This window comes from Aptenodytes forsteri, unplaced genomic scaffold (assembly GCF_000699145.1).
Source record: "Aptenodytes forsteri isolate BGI_AS27 unplaced genomic scaffold, ASM69914v1 Scaffold379, whole genome shotgun sequence".
Classification (NCBI taxonomy): domain Eukaryota; kingdom Metazoa; phylum Chordata; class Aves; order Sphenisciformes; family Spheniscidae; genus Aptenodytes; species Aptenodytes forsteri.
Genome location: NW_008794088.1, coordinates 3,218,381 through 3,227,470, shown reverse-complemented (window position 1 = coordinate 3,227,470; position 9,090 = coordinate 3,218,381). Strand labels below are relative to the sequence as shown.

Here is a 9,090-nt window from a genome sequence, read left to right as displayed (position 1 = left end):
TCCAGAAGGCAGGAATCTATTATAAGGTTTACTTTCTGGAGAAAAGAAAATGAATGCATTTGCCTGTAAACCTTTTCAGGAGGTGGTAATTATGAGCTCCTCTTCTCACCACCTACCCGCCTTCCCCTCAGAGACCAAGATCCTTTGTATTTCAGTCTTACTTTATTCTAACTTCACTTTTCACTTGAAAAATGACAGCTGGAGAAAAGCACTGACTGTTAAACCTTAGCAGCAGGTAGTAATGTCTGCATTTTTATCCAAGAAATTCCAAACCACTTTGTAACAATAATACTAATGAGAAGAAGAAGAATACTTCAGCACCCGTATGGTGCTTTGCACTTTGAAAATGCACTCCTCACGCTAACCAACCCCTCAGTATGCCGAGAGTCTGTAGGTATCACTAGCTCTTACTTTATTACTCTTTTTGCAAGCATTCAGAAATGTATTTGGCCCCCTCATGACATGCCTTGTAACTTCTGCACGGCTAAGTGTCCAACCGGCAGGATGTCCAGGAACAGAGAGCAATTCACCCTCCGTTTTTTGCTTCATTCCTAGCTGTTACATGCTTTTAATTGAGGATGAAGTACTAATCTTGTTCAAAAGGGAACTAGGGGAGACCTGTCTTAAATGACTTAAATGACTTGACTTAAACGCTAGGATGTATTACAATTACCTACTCATAGGAGCACAAGAAGTACATGACTATTTCAGGTTTCGTGGTGGGCCAAGAAGCAGTAAGGTCATTCAAAGGCAGAAGGGCACCCACGAAGCCAGGAAATTGTGCCAGCCTCTCACTTTGCTTGCAGGTTGCCCAAAGAGCTCTGGCATCTCTTTTTCTTTCACAGGAGCCAATGGCCTGGCCAACCCACGAGACTTCTTGGTGCCCGTCGCGTGGTACGAGGACCGCCAAGTGCCGGGGGGCTACACGGTGATCAGCAAGTACCAGGGCAAGCTGTTTGCAGCCCAGCAGGTGAGGATGCCCCCGGGAGAACAGGTAACACTGAAGCGCAGCGACTGCCAGTGCATGGCCTGGGATGTGCAACTCAGTAGCGTGCACGTAGTCTCGGGAGGTCCTGCTGGGTTAAGTGGAGCAGGACTGAGCTCTTGCCTTGTTGGGTCACTCATCTTCCCAGTTGAGGCTCCTCAGTCTGGAAAAAAGTGTTTGTGAAGACTTGGTTGCCCAAAGACTCAAGGATGGTCTTTGCCTCACTGTTTCCATACGTTTATAGTGACAGAGTAGAAAAGAGGAGCTGGGGCTGCTGTGAAAAGCCAGGGTTTCCTCACCAGAGAGCCAGTGTTGCAGCTGGCCTTGTTCAAGCACTGCCTGGGCACTCGAAAGCCCTTAGAGACCACACCCCAGAGGGAGGGCCGAGGCTCACCAAGTGGAAACGCTGAGGAAAACCACATCCTCGCAATGTCGGGCTGTGCCTAAAGGGCATCGTGCTCCAGGCTGCCGGTGTACCTCTCATCAGCACTAAACCCATTTTTAATCTTGGAGGGAGCGGTGCCCTGCATACGTGCAGCAAGTTGGAAGGCTGTGTATGGTAACCTTCTCTCTCTCTGCTTTGCTAGGATTTCTCCCCCTTCAATGTTGTAGCCTGGCACGGGAACTACACGCCGTACAAATACCATCTGGAAAAATTCATGGTCATTAATTCCGTTGCTTTTGACCACGCGGTAAGTTCTGGAGCTGGGCAAGGCAGAGCAATGCTGTGTGGATGCCGTACCATCCAAACTCACCCTGAGCTCCAGGGGCTCAGCGCCTGTTAAAAAATATGTTGTGTTCTAAGAAACAGTGTGAAATCCCTTGTGCTGCTTTCCCTGGGCCCAAACCAAGCTCTTATAAAGAAAGACAACCTCCTTTGTGGTACGGTACAAAGACATAACTGGAGATTGATCAGCTTCTTAGCTTTATGCAGCTTAGCATAGAATTTCTGCACCCTGGAGGAGAGCTGAATACTGAAGCCAACATACACCGTGCAACTCAGCAAAAAGACTTTTGCTTCGAATTCTTGCCTTGATTTATTTCTTGCAATTGCACAGACTCCTTCCCCTGGTTCCTCTGAGCCCAGCACTGAAATTCGTTCGAAGAGCTGGCAGCTTTCATTGCAATAATTTCTAGATCTTATGGAAAGTAATTAAAGCCAAAACTAATGTGAGCAGCTCTTCTAAAACGGAAGCCAGCCCAGTGGGAGAGGTGCCCGCAGTGATGCCATCTCTCGGCGCTGCTTCTGCAAGTGGGTGTGCAAGGAGACTGGAGCATTTCTAGTGAGACAACCAACAGAAAGTATTGTTTAAACTCTAGAAAAACCTGCCAAGAGAAGGATGGTTTTGGGATCAAAGCCCAGAAAATCACTTTACTGGACTAGAGGCTTCAAAAATCCTTGAAGCAAGCCACAATTCCTCTGCACTTTGTTCTCCCTGTTTGTAAACCAACAGGGCTGTGAGGCTAGATGCCTCCAGCAGGATGTTCCTGTCCTCTGTAACCAGCTGAGGAGGAGGTACAGTTTCATGGTAGGAGGAGTGCTGGAGACTGCTCCTGGAATTACAGTACCCCATCTTGCAGGGCTGCCCCTCCCCTGCATCTGGGCTGCTGGCTCCAAGGGCATCATTGCTGGGGCAGGGAAGGCTCTCCAAGGCTGCCTAAAGGAAGAACCGTCCAGTCCCATCACTTTTGTCTCCCACGTTCAGCACGGGATCGAGATGCTGGGTGCTGTCACACAGGGTCATAAATCTCACCCGCACCAGCAGGTGCAGGTGGTAAAAGTGTTTTGGCAAGGGCGGGGCTGTATCAGTCAGGTTTACCGGCTGGATGACCTGAGCAGATAGCTCTGAGCCCTGCTCTGTTTCATGCTTTTTGCTTTGCTTTTTTCAGGATCCTTCTATCTTCACTGTCCTGACAGCCAAGTCGACCCGTCCTGGAGTGGCACTCGCTGACTTTGTCATATTCCCCCCGCGATGGGGGGTAGCTAACAACACCTTCCGTCCACCATACTACCACCGTACGTCTGCTTTTTGTTGGTTGTGCTTGAGTACAGGACTGCAGGGAAAAAACAAGCCTCCATTTATTTGAGAGCACACACAGGGAAGAAGCAGTCTGATTTGTTGCCCTTGGCACAGTTAGAGTCAGCTTCTTGGAGTCAGCCAGTCCTCCCTGGAAAACGAACAAACCCAAAGATGTTCCTATTTAGAGCATCTCAGGAAAACTCAGAGGTGATGGGCTGGTGGTGTCTGCATAGATGGATGCGTCTGTACTCAAGGGGCTCCCACTGAGACCAGGTGCATATTGAACTTGGCATTTCACAAATGCATCAGAAATTGTCCTGCCACCCAGCCATGAATAGCTTAATATCTCATTAGAGTACATAGATAAAGAACAGGAGAAAGGAAAATACGACATCACAGGTGGTGAGAAGCAGACGGACGTAGAGCTGCCCAAGGCCACTCACACGGTGAGATCAAAGTTACAGCAAAGGATTGAACTGGCTCTCCTGAGCCCTTCTTCATCACCTGCACAGTGATGGAGGTACCTCTGGCATTTAAGAAGCCAGAGATCAGGAACTGGGCTCCTTCTCAGGCAGCTGGTTGATTTTTGGGGGATTTGATTGCCATCACCAGAGCCGGTTTCTTTTTGGCAGTTTTTTGGTTTCGTCTTGGCAGAGCATGGCCACATGTTGCATTGAACGGGTGCTAGAAATCCAGTTGCCCACATGGGATTGCCCTTCCAGGGTAGGGATGAGGCAACCTGCTCTATGAGACTGAGGGGGAAAGCTTGCTCACGCTGCAGCCCTTCTGTTGACAGCTAAAAGGCCCCACCATCTCAGAAGCTATCAAGGTCACACTATGGTCACTTTGAAGTGCTGAGAGGCTTTCTGCACACTTGCTAACCACAGTTTAATAGCCAGCTCTTCCTGCTACTTAGACATATTTCCAAGCATCTTGGGGGCTGGCAGAATTAGTGGCGCTTGCAATCACAGTAGGCAGCTGTGCTGCTGTCCGAGTAAATCCCACAGGCAAAGTCCTGCCCTATCATTCTGCTTTCATTCCCAGTAATGAGTGTGACATGGAAACATGTCTCCTGACCGGCTGGGATAGTGCCAGGTCACAGTTACCTCTTTTATTAGACCCTAAAAGGTGAGACACACAGCCGGTTTACCACGATTAAGTTGCTGTGCATCAGCAGAGCTGTGCGAACTTTCCACAGACACGTTGTGTTGAACAACATGAACTTGTTCAACCTTGCTTAGTCTGTGGTAAAAGACGGCTGAAATAATAACTCTCATTCTCTCAACTGTGTTGTGAGCTGAGAGTACCCATGCAGACAGCTACCACAGCTACTCACTTGACCACAGTACCTCGGCCATAGGCTTGAGCACTAAATTCATGATGAGCAGGTTGGTTGTCTACTCCAGCCCAGCCATGGAGGGGCAGAACTTGAGTGGGTAAGGCAGACATCGCAACAGTCAATTATCAAGACACTGCATGCTAGTTCCCTCTGAAATTAGTGTGGTGATGAGAATCTTGTACCACTAGAGAGGTGCAACAGGACAGAGCAACTCTGGGGTAGGAGTAGCACAAGTTCAGTGCTGCTGAACGCTCCTCTCTGAATATTTTACAAGAGGCCTATTTTGTTTGCCAGAAATCCCCTGTTGCCTCCTCTTCTCAGGCGCAGTGGAAAGCCTGTGTTCAGAGAACTTTGGTGCACTCAGAGTCATGATTTTCGTCTTGCCTTAACTTTGCCCCAAGTGCAAATATAGCAATGGTGGTCCAAGAATTTCCCCCTAGACACTGTAACAATTTCACATACAAAGGTGGCTGTGCAGCTCATAAATACTGACTTCTCTTGGTCACCTTTCTACATCCCTGGAGGCTGTGAATTACTCCTAGGGTCTTTAGACCACAGGTTGGAAATGTGTCTGATACAGCTTTTATACCATATATTGCATCTGTGCCTGGGAGAGTACTTGTGTGATTCTCATTATGGTGAGACCTAGTATCTAATGGGCACTAAAGGATTTTAACTTCACAGCATCCTGCTTGTAGAGGACAACGCTATTTTACTGATAGGGAATGGCGGTGCGCCAAAGTTCTTGGGGTGACGCAGGAAATCTGTGAATGAATAAGAAACTGCACTCAGCTCGTCTCTTAAGCCCTAGCCTGGTTTCCTACTCACCAGCGCATTCCTCCTAAGCAATAGTATGAGTCCTGTTGCAGACGCATTGGCAATCCAGCTCTTAGGGTCTGTACAGCAGCCTGAGTGTGCCAAGCACAGTACATGAGCGAGTTCAATGAAAAGCCCATAACAATCCGGTCTTGCATGAGATACTGACAACTTGGGATGAAAATTAATAAATGTTTGCATACTTATATAGGCCAACTCTGCTTTGAGCTAAATTAGTTTTGTTACTAAACGTTTCAGACCCTGGATTGTACTTAACGAAGACCGAACTAGAGGTTAAAAAGGGCTATGTATAACATAGCTACAGAAGCGTGTCCTGGTTTTGCAAAAACTGACCGCTAAGCAGAATGTTGCCATATTGTTTAGTCACATCAGGTCTACTAAAGCTGAAAGCTTGGGATGGCAGATGTTAAAGTACTTCCCTTACAGGGAGCATAACTCAGTAAGTACCGAATGATTAGATATAGCCATCCTTACCTAAGTTAGTGGTGTATTACTCCATTGGTTTCAGAGGGTCTACTTAAAAGTGTTCTTCCTTGGGGAAAGACAAATTTGGCCCCTTGTCTTTGGGCATACAGTGGCTCTCGAGAAATAAGTAAATAATGCACGAATCAAAAGCATAAGGTACTGAAGCGCCTGGCTAGACTGGAGGTGGTAGAAGAATATAGAACAAAATGATTTCAAATTTATAACCTGGGCCAGCAGACCGGGCTCTCTCACCAGACTACTGACCAGGCATTTTTGCCTCAGTGCCCATAACACAGGGATGATTATACTAAACTTTCTTTCCAGCGCTTTAAGATCTCTCACCCAAGTCTGTAAATATCAGGTTACACCATGCAGTCCGTATGCAGGTGTAGTACTTACACAGCTCGAGGTGGTAGGAAAAGCACAGGTCTTTCGGCATCAATGCACCTTCATTAGGGAGCTCTCAGTTTCTGAATCCAGATAATTAAGAGCAGAATAAAACCTGTACAGCTTTACAAGTATCGTCTGTAGGTTCCCTGATGTCCTCTCTTGTGATGCCCTGCTTAGGAACCTCCACTCCACCCACTGCCTGGCCCAGCTTAGCTCGTGGGTTTCAAGGAGCTCACAGCCCAGCTGTGATGCCTCCCAATCACACTGCGTTGCAACCTCTTCTCCATGCCTCCTGCAGGGAACTGCATGAGTGAGTTCATGGGGCTCATCAAAGGCCACTACGAAGCAAAGGAGGAAGGCTTCCAGCCTGGAGGGGCCAGCTTGCACAGCATGATGACTCCTCACGGGCCAGACGCTGACTGTTTTGAGAAGGCGAGCAAAGCCAAGCTGGAGCCTGAGAGGGTTGCAGAAGGGACCATGGTAAGGAGCCAAGGGAGCCAGTAAGGTTTTGAATACAGCACGGCATACTGCGCCTGTGCCACTCTCAAAGTACAGCCTAGCTTCTTGCTGGCAAGTTGGACCAAACGGCTGCAGCAGTCACCTCCCTTACCGATCAGCACCACTCAACTCCCAGGAGCTCCCCTGGAGATATACGATGCCAGGCAGCTTTGATCATCTGCCCACATAAATTGTCGCCTGAGCAGGAAGCTGGGAATTTTCATGCTGATTAATTTAATTTTTGTCTTAGCCTATGGACAAAGAAACGAAACCCCTGACTGTCCTCCTTTCTCCACCCCCTAAAATCTGATGATGATCATCAACAGAACTTGAACTAGAGCTTTTGGAACAACCTGGCCTTCCTGTGTATGCAGGGAATCCAAAGTCACTCCTGAGACCTGGTTAATACCAGCATTGCAATGCCAGCTCTGAAGAGCTTTCTCCCCCCGGGTTGATCGGGCTGGAGGCAGAACTTGGCAGGGCTGGACCATGTTTGTGGCAGAGCAGAGCCACCTTGCCTGGATGCAAACTCTCGCTCTCTTGCCCTAACCTACCTTCCCTTTTCCCAACAGGCCTTCATGTTCGAATCGTCCCTCAGTCTGGCTGTCACCAAATGGGGTCTCCAGACCTCCAACTGCCTAGATAAAAACTACTACAAGTGCTGGGAACCTCTGAAAAGCCATTTCAACCCTAAGCACAAGTAAAGAGAAGTATTTGTTGCTTGCAATATGTGAGCAAAGACGGAAATCCAGCATACCTACATGTGGTGGCACAGTCAACTGGGGCAATGCAGAGCGCTCCAGCACAGAACGGCATTTCCAGCAGCCACTGAGCCCCGAAAATGATCATCCCTATGTAACTTGGGAAATGCAGTAAAAACCCACCATTATTCTTAACTTTCAAGTATCCAATTAAAGCTTTCCTGGTGACACGCTGAAGCTCAAGTACTAGCGTGGCTCTCACTATGTGTAGTTGGTGTGAGTGCTGTACCTTGTGCGGATACGAGGTAACAGCCAGCCCCTGTTCACAGGGTCTCCTGAAAATACGACCTGGTGCGTCTTTCACAGGGAGAAACTAGGGATCAGTAAAGCATTTTATGCTGCCTGCAGGGGTAGAGCTTTCCAAACAGAGCTGAAGGCTCTAGCAGACCTAAGTCTCCTATGAGAGCAGGCCATTTCAACTTGCTGCTCTGTGGAGGGCTGCCAAGGAAACGCTTGATTATCAGAAAAGTAGATCGCAAATTAGAAAAGGTTGGAGAATCCAAAGCGCTTCACTGCTAAGTGAGGGAAAGTTTCCTTTCCGACCTCACGCTCTGGCCATCCTTCAACATCAACTTGTTTGTCAGCACTTGACAAATTCTCTCCCTAGTTAAGTGCTACTTTGCAGCATAGCAAATGCGAAAGGGCTTGTCTGGCCAGTCCAGGCATTTGTTTCTGGGAAGGTACCTGGAAGTGCAGACAACATCATGGAGGACCTCAAAAATCCTTTGGAGTATGCAAGCCTCACCCCCAGGTGGTGAGTTCCACAGGGCGGAGGCAGAAAGGAAAGCCCCAAGTAGGCTGGAAACCAGGGCCCAGGCACCCCAAACCTCAGGCCTGTGCTTTAGCACATACCTACGTGAAACAGTTACTAAGCTTGGTGCCATCAGGATCTATGTTTCTTACTACCCAAGAGAAGCAATCCTCAATTTTCCAAAAGAGAAGGAAATGTAGAGCTGCAACACCTAACTTCAGTCAGTTACATCCATCATCGGTTTTGGATCTGCACCAGATCCTTGGGGAAAAAAAAGCATCAGCTTTGAGCAAAGTATTACATTATAAAATCTACAGGGAGATGTTTACTCTAAAATAGCCAGCTGAGAAAAGGACATTCAGGACAATCAATTTGCCAGAAAAGCTGATTTAATCAGACTGATCCAGGGATAAATGAGGTCTAAATGTTTCACAGGCAGAGGGGAAAAAGCTTGTTTTCTGTTTGGGACCTAAATTACCATCCAGTGAACTGCAGGCTTGAGTTTCTCTTGCTATAGACTCATCACTGAAGCAGACGCGGGTGGTAACATCAGTCAAGGGTAAAATTCCACGAGGCACGCTCACTCTCCTGTCTTCACCCTACATTTCTGAAGGGAAACTCCCCTTTCCTTCCTCTATGCACCCAGCACCACTGCCTCAAACCACCCACCCCACCTCCAGTAGCATAGCACGTTCGTTCCTTGCAAGAAAACAGCTCGGAGAGTTCTGCAAATAATGAGAGAAAGAAGTAGGGCAGCCTTTCCCCAAGCACCACGCTCAAATCTGCAGGGACATAGCATCAGACACTCTCATCTGCAAAGGAAAGGGCTGTGGCAGGTACCACGAGCATCGATCCGAGGCTGGCCTAAAAGACTAGAGGTGCTGTGCTCATCCACAACCCATCCCAAACCATTTGCTCAGCTGGCCTGAATCAAATGCAGCTGCAAGGGAGAATTTGCATGTGTGGCAACTCAAGTTCCAATTAGCTGAGGAAATCGGTCCTGGGAGTTCAAATTAGTTTGTGGCAGCAAGAAGATAGTTAAT

General features: G+C 48.0%; 1 protein-coding gene across 1 annotated transcript in view; it reads left to right on the top strand.

Moving 5' to 3' along the window:
- HGD (homogentisate 1,2-dioxygenase) overlaps nt 1–7,475 on the top strand; it is a 26,056-nt gene extending 18,581 nt beyond the window's left edge. The window contains exons 10-14 of the mRNA XM_009274631.1: nt 846–970; nt 1,573–1,677; nt 2,876–3,002; nt 6,336–6,517; nt 7,108–7,475. Of these exons, the coding sequence (XP_009272906.1) occupies nt 846–970; nt 1,573–1,677; nt 2,876–3,002; nt 6,336–6,517; nt 7,108–7,239 (671 nt within the window). The 3' untranslated portion in view covers nt 7,240–7,475. The remainder of the gene's footprint in view (nt 1–845; nt 971–1,572; nt 1,678–2,875; nt 3,003–6,335; nt 6,518–7,107) is intronic.
- The last annotated feature ends 1,615 nt before the right edge of the window (nt 7,476–9,090 follow it).